Consider the following 17,756-nt stretch of genomic DNA (forward strand, 5'->3'; position numbering starts at 1 on the left):
TTTCCTAAACAATAATCCAGAGTTCCCTGTGATCATTAGCGATAAACTCACTCAGGATCAAACTTTGCGATTAATGACCATTCTTGAGAAACATCACTCAGTTTTCGGCTACTCACTTCAAGATCTTACAGGAATCAGTCCTATGATTTGTACCCATCGTATTCCAACAGATCCTTCTGTTACACCCTCTCGAGAACCCCAACGTAGACTTAACAACACTATGAGAGAGGTAGTTAAAAAGGAAGTTATTAAGTTGCTGCATGCAGGGATTATATATCCTGTGCCGCACAGTGAGTGGGTGAGCCCAGTCCAAGTTGTGCCCAAAAAGGGAGGCATGACAGTTATTATGAATGAAAAGAATGAGCTAATTCCGCAACGCACCGTCACAGGATGGCGGATGTGCATAGACTATAGAAAACTAAACAAAGCCACGAGAAAAGATCACTTTCCCTTACCTTTTATAGATGATATGCTAGAGCGGTTAGCAAACCATTCATTCTTTTGTTTCTTAGATGGATATTCAGGGTATCATCAAATCCCGATCCATCCCGATGATCAAAGCAAAACCACTTTTACATGCCCTTATGGAACTTATGCTTACCGTAGAATGTCTTTTGGGTTATGTAATGCACCAGCTTCTTTTCAAAGATGCATGATGTCTATATTTTCTGATATGATTGAAGAGATTATGGAAGTTTTCATGGATGATTTCTCTGTTTATGGAAAAACTTTTGATAGTTGTCTTGAAAACTTAGACAAGGTTTTGCAAAGATGTGAAGAAAAGCACTTAATCCTTAATTGGGAAAAATGTCATTTTATGGTTAGGGAAGGAATAGTGCTGGGACACTTAGTGTCTGAAAGAGGAATTGAGGTAGACAAAGCTAAAATTGAAGTAATTGAACAACTACCTCCACCTGTGAATATAAAAGGAATTCGAAGCTTTCTTGGCCATGCTGGTTTTTATCGTAGATTCATAAAGGATTTTTCATTCATTGCTAGACCACTTACTCTTTTGCTAGCCAAGGATGCTCCTTTCGAATTTGATGATGCATGTCTAACATCTTTCAATTTATTAAAGAAAGAACTCATCTCTGCACCAATCATTCAACCCCCTGATTGGTCGTTGCCTTTTGAAATTATGTGTGATGCTAGTGATTATGCTGTGGGGGCAGTATTGGGACAAACTAAAGATAAGAAGCATCATGCAATTGCTTATGCCAGTAAAACTTTGACAGGAGCTCAACTTAATTATGCAACCACTGAAAAAGAGCTTCTGGCTGTTGTCTTTGCCATTGATAAATTTAGATCTTATTTAGTTGGAGCTAAAATAATTGTTTACACTGATCATGCTGCATTAAAATATTTGCTCACTAAAAAAGATGCTAAACCTCGCCTGATTAGATGGATTTTATTACTCCAAGAATTTGACTTAGAAATAAAAGATAAAAAGGGAGTAGAAAATTCTGTTGGTGATCACCTGTCTAGAATGTATTTTAAGAGTCCACAGGAAACCCAGACGACATGCTCTACGGGATTAACAGGTCTGACCCCTGGTATGCAGATATTGTTAATTTTATGGTTTCAGGGTATGTACCACCAGGAGCAAACAAGAAGAAGCTTATTCAAGAAAGCCGTTCACATATATGGGATGAGCCATACCTCTTCCGAGTATGCTCTGACGGCTTACTCAGGAGATGTGTGACCACTGAGGAAGGATGGAAGATCATCGACAGATGTCATTCATCACCATATGGAGGTCACTATGGAGCATTCCGTACACATTCAAAGATCTGGCAGTGTGGATTCTACTGGCCTACAATGTATGAAGACACGAAGCAATATATCAGGAGATGTGGGCCATGTCAAAGGCACGGAAACATAAATACAAGGGATGCAATGCCACTCACCAACAACCTTCAGATTGAGCTCTTTGATGTCTGGGGAATAGACTACATGGGTCCATTTCCTCCATCAAAGAAGTGTGAGTACATTTTGGTGGCGGTTGACTATGTCTCCAAGTGGGTAGAAGCATTACCTTGCAAGCATGCCGACAACGTCAGTTCAAAGAGGATGTTTGAAGAAATTATATTTCCAAGATTTGGAGTCCCCAGAGTAGTGATAAGTGATGGAGGAGCACACTTCATCGACAAACGCTTCAAGCAATATCTATCAAGACATGGAATCCGTCACAACGTCGCTACCCCCTATCATCCTCAGACAAGTGGCCAAGCAGAGACTTCCAACAAACAAATCAAGAATATTCTTCAGAAGACAGTAAATGAAATGGGAACGGCGTGGAAAGACAAGTTACCCGATGCACTCTGGGCATACCGGACAGCATACAAGACCCCAATTGGAATGTCTCCATACCAATTGGTGTACGGGAAGACTTGCCATCTACCTGTTGAACTAGAGTTCAAAGCACACTGGGCCATAAAGAGATGGAATATGGACCTAGATGTTGCTGGAGATTATAGAAGAATGCAACTATCAGAATTGGAAGAATGGCGAGAGAAGGCATATCACAATTCAAAAATCTACAAAGAAAGAGTCAAGAGGTGGCATGACAAGAGAATCAAGAAGAAGGAATTCACACCCGGAGATAAGGTATTACTTTTTAATTCCAGGGTAAAGCTTTTCGGGCATGGAAAACTCCGGAGCAAATGGGAAGGACCATTCAAGGTAATCAATTCATCATCCCACGGAGCTATCACACTTCAAAATAGCGAAGGTACGTTATTCAAGGTAAATGGTCAACGTCTTAAATTATTTTTAGAGCCCAATGAGGAATTTGAAGAAATAGACGTAGTCCATTTTTACCTTCCCATAGAAAATTAGAGCCCGACACTTTTAGTCTGATGGTTTTGGGGCATATATATATTTTTCTAAATAATTTCGCATCTAGAAACGCGCTCGGAAAAATGGGCCCACAGAGGGGCCAGAGAGAGGGCGGGCGCCCAGGTCAAGTGGGCGGGCGCCCAGCCCCTGTTCCCCCTCGGTCCCGACTTTCTCTGTTATGGAAAATGCACTTAGGGTGATCCGAATAATCCCTCGGATGGAAAGTTTCGCACGCACATCGACGGGAGCAACCCGAACAACCCATAGAGGCATCCTTTTGACCCCTATATAAACAGACCCCTGACCTCAGTTTTCAAACACCAAGCCACCAAGCTTTCTCTCCTTCAATTAGAGCTTAATTAGCTCTACTTCAATTAAAATTTTATTAGTTCCTTGCTACTCCAATGGCCGAGAAGTACCACGATGATTGGGAAGTCGTCCCCTTCAACCTCAACATGGAGCCAGTGGAAGACCCCGATGCCCGTGCTCTCGTCCCGGCCAACACAGAGCGACAACTAGAAGCCATGCCATTACATCAACGCAGCTCCGCCCAATCCTACCATGGCTCAACCAGTTCTCACCGCACCACCACAACCCCTACTCCTCAAAGGACCATCATCCAAGACGAAGACCACTATCAAGGTACCAATCGGCACAAGGATCCATCCACCTAGACCCAATGAGAGGGTCGTTGGAGTCAAGACCAACCGGAGCGGCGAGATCAGCAGCGTTCGCTACACTACGGAGGAGGAAAGGCCTTACTTTGAAGGGATTAGAGCATCCAAAGTCCGTTTCATCCCTCCAAAGGCAGCCCCGAAGCACTCTCTCAATGCTTTTGAGACACCTCCCAAGCGTCGCAAGACTATAATGGATATTGATGAGGAAGTTCGTAGGCTAGATAGAGTTATCATAGACCTCCAGTCCTCAATTAATTCCCTCACTAGGCAGCTCTCTAACCACAACACTGTTATACTAGGCCTTAGGCAGGATCTTGCCAGTGCCAACAAGAAGATCAAGGAATTAGAGCGCCGTTAAGTTATCTAGATTAGACCTTGAGGCAATGCATCTTAGTCATTTATCTTTAAAATCGGTTTAGGTTTGCAATTATCATCAGTTTGCTATTATTATCAGTTTGTTATCAGTTTGCTATCAGTCTTTTGTAATAAATGCCTCAAGATCAATAAAGAGTATTACTATTATTATGTCTTGTGTGTCTCTACTTTATTTTTGTGCAAGAAAGCAGAAAACAAGTATGGGGGAGATCCCTCAACATGCCAAACACACTCCGACTACACCACTCCACGATTCAGGTACACACTCTGCACACTTTACTTCATACATACATTTATTTTGGATTATGCAGATTACTGTTTCCGACATGATAAAATAAAAAGATTAAAATATTTCTAATCATGATTAATCTCAATCTGTGATATTTCCTGAAAACTTGCGATTATTATAAAATCATTTTAAAACCCTGTGTTACTTAAGTCAATATGGAATATGTGATGGTAGAGTATGAGTTTCTTATTCTTGATATCATTGTTGCTTGGAGAATTTATTTCAAAATATTCAAAATTCTAGCTACCATCCTCAGTGTTTTATATGCCTGATAAAAATAAAAATATTAATGATGATTATAAAGCTATCTACTCTGTATTGAGTTTGTTCAAAATGAGTTAGACCCTTGTTGAGAGATTTATCATGCTCCTAAGATCAAGACATTATTTCAGAAAGATTCACTCTTCTGAAGTATTATTGCATTAGAGGCATGGGCTATGCAAAAATAAAAATATTTCGAGGAAATAAAAAGGAGCAAGTGCTCGACAACCTCGCAGAAAAAATGGACAAGTGTCCGGCAGTAGAATTAGGGGTACCTCGGTATCCACTTAAAAAAAATGAAATGAAAATGATAGCCCATGGTCCCTCTAATAAGCAATATGCCAGCAAGAGTTGACAAAGATTTTAATTTCCAAAGTCTTTGATCTAAGAGTATGACATTCCCCTCCTCGGATCCCGTTTTGATCAGGCAATAAATGCAAAGTAAGAATGCTTGCGAATTTTTGCAAAATAAAACAGCCTCAGTGAGATATATATATAAAAGATAATGAGTGATCTGAGAGAACCTATGAGGATAAAAAGGTATGCTAACTTTCTTTCAAAAATATACAAAAGCTCCAAGTGACAGGATTGAGAAGAAAGGATCTTTACTCTTAACCATAAACATCCCTGACTATGGTACATAGTGGAATTTTAACACCCTGCAATTATATAAAGAGAATGTTTTAAATGTTTTACCCCAGATATTTTTCTTAACCATCCTTTTCTCGAGGACGAGTAAAAGCCTAAGTATGGGGGTATTTGTTGACGGTTCTTAAGTATCAATTTTAATTATCAAATAAACAAGAGAAAGGACCAATATGCAAACAACACCTAGAATTAGGGTTTGATCTGACAGAATTCCACGAGTTTTGTTGTTTATCTGTTTCTGCAGGGGGTTATCAGGAAATAAGGAAGAAAGGCCCACATGTCGGGATTACATAAAGATATCAACGCACCGCGCAATTTTACATCATCTAGAAGACTCCAGAAGCCACGAGACCGAAGCGGAGGCAAAACTGGGCCAGGCCCAGGGCGCCCGCCCCCCTGCTGGAGCCAAATCAGGACTCTTTCGTTCGGGATATTCCACCGACCTATTGGATCAAGAAAAACATAGTACCACCTCGGCTATCGACCCAAAAACGCATAGAAGGGGAGGACTATATAAGCAAGGCCCCCCTGGCCCCTAGAGAAGACATGAAGAAATTATCATAGAGACTGAGGGGTGCCCTCGAAGGAAAACCTCTTCTCTAATTAATATTTCTTTTTAGGCTTAGCAATCAATGTAAGGTAGAAATAGATCTTCTAGTTTCTACTAGATTGAGAGAGATAGAGTGGAGGTGTAGAGTGGAGGAAGCCCGGCCTGTCGGTGTCTACTCCAAGCTTGTACCTGCGGGACCAAGTTCTCCTAACCCGAAGCTTGCTCCTAGGATTCTTCAGTAATTCGACTTCTAAATTCTAGTAAGTTCTTGTTTTATTGTTCTTATGGTTTATGAGTTTACTTTAATCTCTTTGCGTAGAGTTTAGAGTAATCATTGCTGGCGTAAACGTGGTGTTTAGGCTAGGGTACTCATAGATATTCCCTGACTAGCTGGACCGTGGTAGTAGCGAGGAACGTGACAATTCCGAGTTACCTTTATAGATCACATCTCGTTAGCAGGAAGGATAGGGTTTATAGGTGCGGGTTGAACATCCTTTGTGGTGTCTAGATTCCGTTAGCCTCCCCATTAGAACAGTAGATCATCCTTACCAAGGTTAGAAGGAGACTACGGTTGCAGTCTTCTCTATTTATCACTCACATCGAAAGACATTCTTTGTGCCTAAAGGTTAGTAGTAATAGACCAGTTAGTCAGATGCACTCTTTCTCCTAGTGGCAAAAAAATAAATACGATACTCTAGATAATTTCCCGGGTGAAGTGCTCACCGATATCCGTGCGCTTGCGGATAAATTCCTTATTGCGTTCCCAAATATCAACACCAAGGCGGGCAAGATTCGACCAGGCTACGCCTAGAGAACCTTGAGAAATCAGAGATCTAGCAAAGGATTAATGAGCTGTTCAACTTGGGCGACAGCAGCTTCGTAAGAAGCGACAACCGAATGCACGCCTATAAGCTGGGTCGGCCAGCTCCCAAGGTAATTGTAGTTCTTTCGCAATGTTCCAAAAGCATGACATTCTTATGCTAATGACTTGTTGTACTTTTGTTGTAGATCGGAGACGTGGATCGGGCAACGATGTATGTGTCACTGGCGCCCGGTATGGAACCTCCGGCCGGAGTGGGTCCTCCAGCGGTCATCGCTGCTCGGTGTGACCAATACACCAGCAGCGACGAGGAGGGGAGCCGTCGAGCGTCGACCACCGACGACAGGGTGGCCGGTAAGAGGCCAATGGCTGCGGAGCCATCTGCAGCAGAGGCAGTGCCAGCAGCTGTAGGTCCCATAATGGGCCAGGGGTCGACCTCAGACACCCGAGCGCCCAAGCGGCGCTGGCTTATCATAAATGTTGACGATGATGACGAGGAAGAAGAGGCGGCTCCACTTTGGTCTGTAGACCCCGCAACCGCCCGGATGTCGCCATGGGCGATAGAGGTCGGGTTGCCGGAGATCCGCCTGCCGCGCACATAGAGCAGGCGCGACGGGGGGCGGTCGAGACAGCAGCGACAGCCGGGAGAGCTAGGAGACGGTTCTTCATGGCAGCGCACCGAAGCTCCGATCTGTAAGTTCATCGAGAAAAGTGTCTCTTCGCTCTCTCTCTTTTTTATGAAGTTTGATGTCGGTATGGTAATTTGAATTAACTCGTCTTTATAGTGCTGCCTCGAATATTGATCCTGGCAATGTTGCGAGCTCGAGGACAACCGAGCCGACAACTGCCGATCATGATGTCGCAGAGCAGACCGTCCGCGAGCAGCCTGTGGAGTAGCCCGCCGTTGTGTCTGCGGCGGAGGTCGTCGAGGAGAACCCGGTTCAAGACAAGGCTAGGGCGGGCACCCCAACAAGGGGTGATGAGACCGTAGGGACACCTCCCCCGAGCAGCGCAGTGGAGGAGGAAGACAATGTCCCGTCCCCTTCTCCGGCAGAAGAGAGGGCCCCGACTCCAGCCCCAGCAGAAGCTTCCACGCTGGAGGGCTCCCATAGCCGGGGTAAGGGTCTTATGATACCCGTTACCGTGGCTGGGGGTAGCACAGAGGGTGAGGAGGCCCAGGCGGCCTCCGATGACGAAGTGGAGGAAATCTAGAGGCGTCCCCACGACGGTCGCCAACACGTTTATGTATGGCGCCAGCGTGGGGATCACTGGGCCGGCCACGAGGAGATCGCCGAGACCGAGGAGGCGGAGAGGGTGGAGCGTGCTGCTAAGTGGCTCGTCAATGAAGTTAAGGTGAGTGGTCTTATGCTCTGCTAGAGTATATGTATATATATACCATGGTTTGTTCACTGTGTGGTATGTTTGTTTTCCGCAGGATGCAATGAAAACGGCGAAGTACCGGAAAAGGTGCTTCAACCAAATTGAGGGCGTGGTTGCCAAAAATAAGGCCCTGACCGCGGAGGTGGACCGCCTTCGGCTAGAGGCCAAAAGGGAGGCGGTCGAGAAGGTGGCTCAGGAAGAGCGTCTGCTAGACCTGACTCGGCGATTAGCCGATAAGGACCGTGAAAGGAAGGGTAAGTCGGATTTCCGAATAGTTGCAGTTAACTATGTTGTCGGTTTTGATGACGAACAATTATTACTTTACGTCTGGAGGAGGAGATCGAGCGTCTCCGAAAGGAGAGAGATCAGCTCGACCAGGAGCGTGCTTGTGCGCTGGAAAGCGAGGGCAAGGTTGGTGAGGAGCTGAAGACCAGGAGCCGGGAGCTGGCTGGTAGGATCTGTTTTGTTCTTTTCGACCATGAAGTTTTTTATATTGCCATAGCATGTTGCTGACTGTTTGCTTTCTTTTTTCCTTGGAATTGGTCAAAGTGCTCAAGGCCAACGCCAAGAAGCACGTTGAGGACCTGGTCAAAGATCGGGACTCCTAGAAGACGAATTGCATAAAGCTCTACAAAGGAGTGGCTCCGGTGCTGGATCTGATCAGCCCCGAGCTTCCCGAGGACCAGCCTCGCGCGCCGAGGCTGACCCCAGTCGAGAAGGCGCACCAGGCGTGGAGCTAGCTTCAGCAGTTCATCAAGGATGTCGGGGAGTTTGTTGGGGCGCATGTCCTTAGCATGGTGCGCGCCCACTAGCCCCTGGTCGACCTGTCCCGGCTGGAAATGGGGTACCCCAAGGAGGTCGGTCCGAAGGAGGCGGATGACCTTCACGTCGACCTGCTCGACCTGTCATCGACTGTGATCTGTGCTATAAACCTTTGCAGGACATCCACCCCCCTCCCCCCCCCGAGCAGCCAGGATCAGACAAGTCGGCCAGGGAGTTGTCGGGGGCGTCGATTGCTTGCGGTCTTGACCAGCCAAGCGCCGGTGGCCCCGACCCCTTCGGCGGGACGAGAGACCCACGCGGGTGATCACCCCAATCAGTAGGTTCAATAGAGTAGTCTGTAGGAATAGACTAGAAGCCGCCCAGAGGGGTGTTTATTGTAAACTTTGTATATAAAGTTTGTAATAAAGTACAAATTTTGAGAACCATGGTTTTGAGCGCTGTAAATAAATTTGCTTGAGTGATGTATCACTGAATCATGTTGAGTGCTCTTGAGTAGCTTGTCAAGGAAAATTATTGTCACTCTTGTCGAGTATTCTGCACATGTAAAAGTATATAGCAAAGAAGACAAACTTTATTATTATTCATTAAAAGAGAGGTTCATGTAAGATATACTGAAACTTAGGGATAGAAACATCGTAATTTGTCTATGTGCCAGGAGTTGGGCAGGCTTGTTCCATCTGGGTACGCCAGTCTATAAGATGTAGGGCGTGTAACTTTGGCAACCACAAAAGGTCCCTCCCAGGATGTAGATAACTTGTGCATTCCTTCCTGACTCGTTTTCCATTTGAGTACCAGATCACCGACCACGAAGGAGCGGTCTTTGACGTTCTTGTTGTGGTATCGTCTTATGGCCTCGAGATACTTTGCTGTTCGAAGGCAAGAAACCAAATGTCTCTCTTCTGTGCAGTTGATTTCGAGTTCTCTGGTGAGTTCTGGTGAAGACTGGTCGAAATGCTCGACTCTTGGGGATTCAAAGGCTACGTCGGAGGGGAGCACTGCCTCAGCCCCATAAACCATAAAATAGGGGGATGCACCTGTGTTCCGACTAGGCTGTGTTCGGAGACCCCAGACCACTGCTGGTAATTCTTTCATCCACCGTCCCGGCGCCATGTCATTTTCCGTGTACAACCTCTTTTTTAGTGCATTGATAATCATTCCGTCGGCTCGCTCAACTTGACCATTGGCTCGAGGATGGGCCACCAACACGTATTTTATGACTATGCCTTTGTCATCACAGAAGTCCCAAAATGTAGTGCCAGTGAACTGAGTGCCCAGGTCGGTGATTATGCTATTGGGAATCCCGAATCTGTGTATGATTTGATTGAGGAATTCTACAGCATTCTCGGAAGTTGCTTTGACCAGTGGCATCTACTCGATCCACTTGGACAACTTGTCAATTAGCACGAAAACGAATTTGAAATTGCCGGGAGCTGGTTTGAATGGCCCAATCATGTCGAGGCCCCAACAGGCGAAAGGCCAAGACGATGGAATGGTCTGGATCTCATGAGCAGGTATGTGGATCCTCTTGGCGAAGAACTGGCACCCTTCACAATGCCGGACCAGCTTCTCGGCGTCGGCGACTGCGGTTGGCCAGTAAAAATATTCTCGGAAAGCCTTTCCGACCAACGTTCTAGAAGCAGCATGATTGCCATAGGACCCAGCGTGTATGTTGTCTAGCAGCTTGATGCCATCATCTTGAGTTATGCATTTCAACAAGACTTCGGAGCTTGCGTTCTTGCGCATAAGTTTACCGTCGACGAGTATATAGTTTTTGGCTCGTCGGATAAGACGTTTGTTCTCAGTTTTGTTGTGAAATCCCGAACCGTCTGAGAGGTACTTAACGAAAGGAGCGCGCCAGTCGTTGCCATCGGTTGTCGGAGTGGTGTTTCCTATGAGCAGCGTCTCGTTGGGTGGCTTGTCGTCCAGGTCCGTTCCGACGCTTGGTGTGTGAATGTCCTGAACAAAAACACCTTGTGGAATCTGGGCCGGGGATGATCCTATCTTCGACAGCGATCTGCTACTTGGTTCTTATCCCGGACCACGTGGATGTACTCTATGCCATAAAAATTTGATTCCCACCTCTGGATTTCTTTGCAGTACCGGTCCATCTTCTCATGAGTCGTGTCCCACTCCTTATTTAACTGGTTGGTGACTAGGGCAGAGTCACCGTAGACGTAAAGGCGTTTGATTCCTAGTTCGACGGCCAATCAGATGCCATGCAGGCATGCTTCGTACTCGACGACGTTGTTGGATGCTGGATAGAGGATCCTAAGGACGTAGCGAAGTTTGTCTTTGTTTGGTGAAATAAAAAGTATTCCGGCGCCGGCTCTATTGATGTTTAAGGACCAGTGATCGAAGACATCTAGAGAGGGTGGTGCGTTGAGATTTGTCCATTCTGCGATGAAGTCGACCAGGGCTCGAGACTTGACGGTAGTGCGACTGTGGAAGTCCAAAGAGAATGGGCACAATTCCATGGCCCATTTTACAATTCTGCCGTTGGCGTCCTTGTTGCGCAAGATGTCCCCCAACGGAAAACCCATAGTAACTAAAACGCGATGGCCATCGAAGTAGTGCTTCAGCTTCCTTGAGGAGATTAAGATGGCATAGATTAGCTTTTGTATCTGTGGATACCTGGTCTTGGATTCGTTTAGGACTTCACTTATAAAGTATACCGGTCTCTGGACTTTGTAGACGTGGCTTGGTTCATCCCGCTCTACCACGAGCACCGTAGAGACCACCCGATCAGTTGCTGCTATATAAAGAAGCAGGTCCTCGTTAGGTTGAGGCGCGGTGAGGACGGGTAGCGAGGTGAGGAAAGTTTTGAGCTGGGCATATGCGATGTTGGCCTCTTCTGTCCAGGAGAATTTCTTGGATGCCTTTAGTAGCTTGAAGAAAGGAAGCCCTTTTTCTCCCAGCCTAGAGATAAACCGGCTGAGAGCAGCCATGCATCCCGTGAGTTTTTTAACGTCTTTAACGTTTCTGGGAGGTCCCATATCAAGCACCGCCTTGACTTTTGATGGGTTTGGCCGTATGCCGTCGCGGCTGACGACGTTGCCGAGTAGTATATCGGAGGGGACACCAAAAATGCATTTTTTGGGGTTAAGCTGCCACTTGTACTTGTTTAGCGCTTTAAATGTACGGTCTAAGTTGTCAATCGGAGTGCAGGCGTCCCTGGTTTTGACAACAACTTCATCGACGTAAGCCTCGACAAGGTCGTCACGTATCTCGTCGTCGAGGCACTGCTAAATGGCTCGTTGATAAGTAGCTCCGACGTTTTTTAGTCCAAAAGACATGGTGGTGTAGTAGTATGCACCGAAGGGAGTGATGAAGGAGGTTTTAATCTGGTCGTCTTCTTTTAACGAGATCTGGTGATAACCAGAGTAGCAATCGAGAAAAGATAGTAGTTCGCATCCGGCCGTCGAGTCGACCACCTCGTCTATACGGGGGAGACCAAAAGGATCTTTAGGACAGTGTTTATTGAGATCGTTGTAATCAACGCACATTCTCCATTCATTATTCTTTTTTCTTACAAGGACCGGATTGGCGAGCCAATCGGGATGATACACTTCTTTAATAAACTCGACTGCTAAAAGCCATGTGATCTCTGTCCTAATAGACGAGCAAGTCTTCCTATTTGGGATCCAGATTGGCTCCGATGAGAGCCGTCTTCTCTAGGCTGCCATCGACCAGCTGGACTTCCTTGTGCTCCTTGGACTTGGTGTTTTTCCTTAGCATCTCTTGCTCGGGTAGCTTGAGCTGGTCGGTAGAGATTTGAGTTGTTTGTGTTACTGTTTCTGCCATGCGAATCAAGAGGTCGATTGCCTCGGTGATTTTGAAGCTTTCCTCTTCGCAAGTGTATGCTGTGTAGACGTTGCCTGTGACAGTCAGGACACCCTTCTCGGTTGGCATCTTGAGAACCAGGTATGAGTGTTGACGGTCCTTAAGTATCAAATTTAATTATCAAATAAACAAAGAAAAGGATCCAAATGAAATCAACATCTAGACTTAGGGTTTCATCTGACAGAATTCCATGAGTTTTGGTGTTTGCCTATTTCTGCAGGGGGTTATCAGGAAATACGGAAGAAAGGCCCACATGTCGGGATTACATAGAGATATTAATGTGCTGTGCAATTATCTTACATCTAGAAGACTCCAGAAGCCACGGGAAGGAAGCGGAGGCCGAACGGGGCCAGAGGCAGGGCGCCCGCCCTCCTGCCCTAGGCGCTCGCCCTGACATGGAGCCCAATCAGGACTCTTTCTCTCGGGAGATCTCCACCGACCTAAAGGATCAAGAATAACCGTTTCATCAATGTCGGTTTGATCCGACGGCCCAGGTTCACTTGAGGGGACTATATAACCAGACCCCCTGGCCCCTGGAGGAGGCACCCCTTGATCATTATTCATTATTCATAGACAGAGGAAAAGCTAGGGTTTAGAGATGAGAGCTCTCCTCTCTTCTCTAAACTATAGTAGATCTAGATAGTAGCAAGATGGAGAGCGAAGGAGGATTAGAGGAGAGGCCGGCCTGTCGGTTCTTCCTCCGGTTGTACTTCGTCATGATCAAGCTCTAATCAAGCTTGCTCATGGGATGACTTTGGTAATCTACTTCTAATTCATTATGCAATTACTAATCATGTATGTTCTGGTTCACAACTCTTTTGAGTACTTTAATCTATAGGACGCTATAGGTGAGAGTTGTAGTATAGGTGTAAGCGAGATGCTTAGATCTAGATTACTTGTGGATATCCCCTCTCTAGCTAGATCGTGTGGTAGGCCGCTTAGGTGATAGTTACGTTGGTCCTCTGTAGTCCACCTCTTGTTAGCAGGACGGGTAGGGTTTATCGGCCTAAGGATAAGCATCCTTTGTGGTGTACTCTTATCACATGGTTCGTCCCAGACATAGACATACCCCTTTGAAGTAGAGAAACCATAGTTATCATCTCTATTCTGCTACCATCGCCCATATACTAGATTGCTCTATTCTCTATTCCCATATTATCACTCACTGTTATCCTACCTTTCATATTGTTCTTATTCGATTCTACCATCTTTCCTATTTACACCTATCTACTATCTTGGTTAAGTTAGAGCGTAGATCAGTTCTCCCGTTTCCCTGTCTATACAATAAAACCTTTAACCGGGTAAAAGCTTCAACGGTATCCGTGCGCTTGCGGATTATCTGTGTGCGTATAAATACCATAGTACACTCTAGTGCCATGCTGGGGATGACAACCTAGTATTCAAGTGGTGTTAGCAAGTGTCAACAAGCATTTTTGGCGCCGTTGCCGGGGAAACGGTTGCTGAGTTGACTATGAACTTGCTTAATCATTTTCTAAAAAAATAAAAAAATATATATTCTTTTCCTTTTATCCTTTGCCTCATCACTGCTATTCTTTCTTCTTATCTAATCCTTAATCTCTGGTCTATCATGAATTCAAACATGTCTATCTATGAATTTCATAGACCTACGGGCATACATCTCGAACCACTAAAATCTTCACAGCCTATTATAGCATCTAGTTTTGAGATAGACCCCGAATACATAGAATTTGTTCAAAAACAACCTTTCTTAGGAGAAGGTGAAGAAAACCCATACACACACCTAAGAGAGTTTTATTGAGTCTGTGACCTCCTTCGCATAGAAGGCATGTCCGATGAGACCCTTAAATGGAAGCTCTTTCCGTTCTCTTTAACAGGAAAAGATAGACATTGGTACAAACTCAAAGTAAGGAGTGTTCATGGAGATTGGAAGGAGTTATACAGTAGTTTTCTTTCTAAATATTTTCCAATCTCCAAAGTGGCGGAACTTCGGCGTGAGATTATTTCTTTTAGACAACTGGAAGAAGAATCTCTTAGGAAATCATGGGACCGCTTTATTAACATTACTCTCACTGGCCCAAAGCTTTCTATTCCAGAAGAAGTTCTTCTAATTCACTTTTTTGAGGGCCTTAGTGGGGAAAATAAGCAAACCTTGAATACAGCCTCTAGAGGATTCTTCTATCACCTACCTGCTAGTGAAGCTTGGAATTTGATTGATTTATTAAGTGGAAAGTCTCCTAGCTTTTATATCCCTGAAAAAGAGATAGAACCAATTCCTAGACAAGAAGAAGAAGTTTCGATAGCCAGATCACAACCACTTCAATTCCAAACTTTAGCTATCGATCCTAAACCATCAATACCCCAAAATTCTCCAAGGGAGGAAGGAATTCCGACCTTAAATCTTTCAGATGCTGATGGTTTAGACTTCTGGTTCCATAAGAGACCTTCAAGCAGGGATAATTCAAATCCTCGCAATAATGGTTCTCTTAGAGAATGTCCTAGTTCCTGTTATGAAGAAGTCGAGGATGACATATCAAGTGAAGGAGAGCTAAGCCATATTGAAAATTCTAACACCTCCCCTTTCCTGATCACAAGTTCTAAATGGCTAGAATGTGTAGAATGGATGGATAAGGAAGAAGCCTTAATGAATTCTGACTTTGGTTCAATTTCAAATGGTGAGTTCTTGACTCCCTTTGAAGATGGGATTCATCCAACTATAGAAGAGGACATAAGTGAGACCAATCCAAGAGAAACTCTGAACATTCAGATTGGAGACGAAGATAACATTAATGAGCATGGAATTTATTTCATAGCCACTTTGTTTACTCCATGCTCATATGCAACATCTTCCTAATCTATTGGTCTCTCCAACATCACCACATTTGAGATCTCCAACCCCCTCTTCCTTTCTATTTATAAAAACTTTAAAAGGGCGGTTGTCGATGCATATGTCTATAATAAATATTGCAGATCTCGTTGAGTTGATCTTGATTTAGGTCAGCGTTGGAAGGGAAACCACTTCGCCGACATAAATTGATGGTTTCCCAAGGACAAGCTTGGTGTCCTAAAATAAGCACTGATCAGATCGTAACATGAGTTTTTAATTATTTGCAACATTACCTTGTGTATTGAGCATATAAGGATAATTGTAAAAATATTCCTTCGGGTATTCTTGTCACTAACCTTTCCAGGATTGGAGCAAGAAGATCGGATGAATGACAAGCACAAGGTATGTCCAATCAATCATCATGCAACACTGAATTAAATTCATCCAAACTTGAATTCTGCAAAATTCAAGCTTGGGGGAGTACTTTACATAAAAACATCCTTTGCCATGTTGTTATGTTGGTTGTCCCTACCGTTAAGACATGCTCAAATTGTTAAACACTAATCACACTACTTCATCTCCACTTGAGTAGATCTCTATAAATGTTGTCATGTTACCTTTGTCTATTTACTAGTAAGTGTTAGTTTGGAAGTACTGCACATACTTCTATTGTCTTTTAAATTAAGCATGGTGCTTAGGTTAAACAGCCTTCCTTAATCCGATTAGACATGGAGTCTAGTTCGGTTATTGAACTAAAAACTGCTTGTGTATACATTGGTATATTTTTGTCGGACTAACCCCTGCAGAAAAACTTTCAATATCGATTTGGGAAGTCCTAAGATAAACTCACATCAGAGACGAAGAGAGTGACACATGAAGTTTAACAATTTGCACAAGAAGGACATAGCTCATTCATCATAGAGAGATGATCCATGGAGGGTGCCACAAACACGATGCACAACCACTAAGAAAGGAAAGCTTCCACAAGGTGATACTACACCATCACTCTTCAAGTAAGGTAACACCTTAAGGTACTTGACTATCACTTTTATAAGCTTCTCTTTGGTTCTGGCGTTCATATAAATAAAAGAGACAAACATGTATGATTTACAACTCTAGATTAACCAACCCAACTGATTCAACATGTTTAGTCCTTTAATCCTTGTTCTTAGTACTACCTCCATGATCCCACACTCCTAATCATATGAGCTAAAATGTTACACATTCAATCATTGAGAGATATAAAGAAAAAGACATATACATAGATAGATTATCTTTCCATAAGGTTGAGCGATCTGATCTGACAAATGTTATAAGTGCTACACTCATGAACTTTTCATCCATCAACTTTGTCTTGCTCACTATGCTTAGGGTTAGAGAAGAACAAATACACTTTAGGTTTTGTTGGTGTTTTCCACCAACAGGACCCATGCACTTGATCTCTGCCTTGTCTCTATGAGCAGGTACACTTCGAGCAAAACACGGAGGAGTTTTATAACTCTCAGACTCTACCAAGTGAAGGACCTGGATCTACAAGCACAAACACACTGAGCAGGATACTGCCAACGCCGCACTTCGAATTGCTGGGCAAACGAAGAGGTGCAGACGTCAAGGTCCGCACCTGAATCAAATGACGCACCTGAAGAATGAACACGGTGAGAAGTCTTGTTAAGAAGACTTAAAACATTGAACCCTCGCCGAAAGGTAAGATCGGTAGTTATCCATATTTATCCTTTCTCCATTCCCTTTCCCCTTTAATTATTTACTTTCCTTAAATAGATTATTAGTTAATCATGCTATCTTGAGAAGGAAATAAAAATGTTAAAAAATACTAATCCCCATGTGAGTATACCAGTGGCATAAAACCCATAAGTACCTTCACTGTGGTGGCATAAAAATAAAATAAATATTTCTTTTCTGCTTTATAAAATAAAAACATAAAACAGGGAGTAATATTTATTGAGGAAGCTCAACATGATGAAGGCTAGATATTTATGCTAACACTTAATTAGTTCCACAAGCTTTGTTGTCTATTTGAGCTCCACAGAATTTAAGAATCAAGAAGACTAGCAGACGGAGGACATTCTAATCGCTGTCAGAATGCTGCTGACTTTCAAATACACCTCTCCCACCTGCTAGCTACATCAAGAGAAATTACGTCAAAATTCAGCTTGGGGGAGAGCACCCCCATTTATCTCGCTAAGTATTTCCACCTATCTTTATACTTATATTATATTAGACTATTAAAATACATAAACTATGAAAAACCAAATAAAGGTTTTGTGCTTATATATATATATCTTTTGCTTAATGTGTTTAATAGATAAATAAAGTGGCTATGCTAATCTGAATCTTAATAATAAAACTCTAGCATGATATGATGAATAGTTGCTCCGCCTAATTTGCAAATTTGAAGTTCTCTCTCAAGTTTAGACAAAACTGTTATAATTTAAAGCTTGCTCTAGATCTAAACTTGTGGGATGAAAACT

The 17,756-nt window shown here is 43.9% G+C and overlaps 1 protein-coding gene across 1 annotated transcript; it reads left to right on the plus strand.

The window, feature by feature from the left end:
• On the plus strand, positions 818-8,446 carry LOC110437546. Its single transcript, XM_021466017.1, has 8 exons — positions 818-1,220; positions 1,586-1,712; positions 1,848-2,673; positions 6,647-6,865; positions 7,716-7,811; positions 7,894-8,025; positions 8,172-8,289; positions 8,388-8,446. Exons 1-8 carry the CDS (start codon positions 818-820, stop codon positions 8,444-8,446), a joined length of 1,980 nt encoding a protein of 659 aa, XP_021321692.1.

Source organism: Sorghum bicolor, chromosome 8 (assembly GCF_000003195.3).
Source record: "Sorghum bicolor cultivar BTx623 chromosome 8, Sorghum_bicolor_NCBIv3, whole genome shotgun sequence".
Lineage (NCBI taxonomy): Eukaryota > Viridiplantae > Streptophyta > Magnoliopsida > Poales > Poaceae > Sorghum > Sorghum bicolor.

What these genes read in the sequence shown, in the direction of transcription:
- LOC110437546 (XM_021466017.1), top strand. Translation starts at nt 818, where the DNA reads ATGGTTAGGGAAGGAATAGTGCTGGGACACTTAGTGTCTGAAAGAGGA. An exon ending in GGCTCGTCAATGAAGTTAAG is followed by an intron (nt 7,812 to 7,893) that starts GTGAGTGGTCTT and finishes TGTTTTCCGCAG; the next exon opens with GATGCAATGAAAACGGCGAA. An exon ending in AAAGGGAGGCGGTCGAGAAG is followed by an intron (nt 8,026 to 8,171) that starts GTGGCTCAGGAA and finishes TTACGTCTGGAG; the next exon opens with GAGGAGATCGAGCGTCTCCG.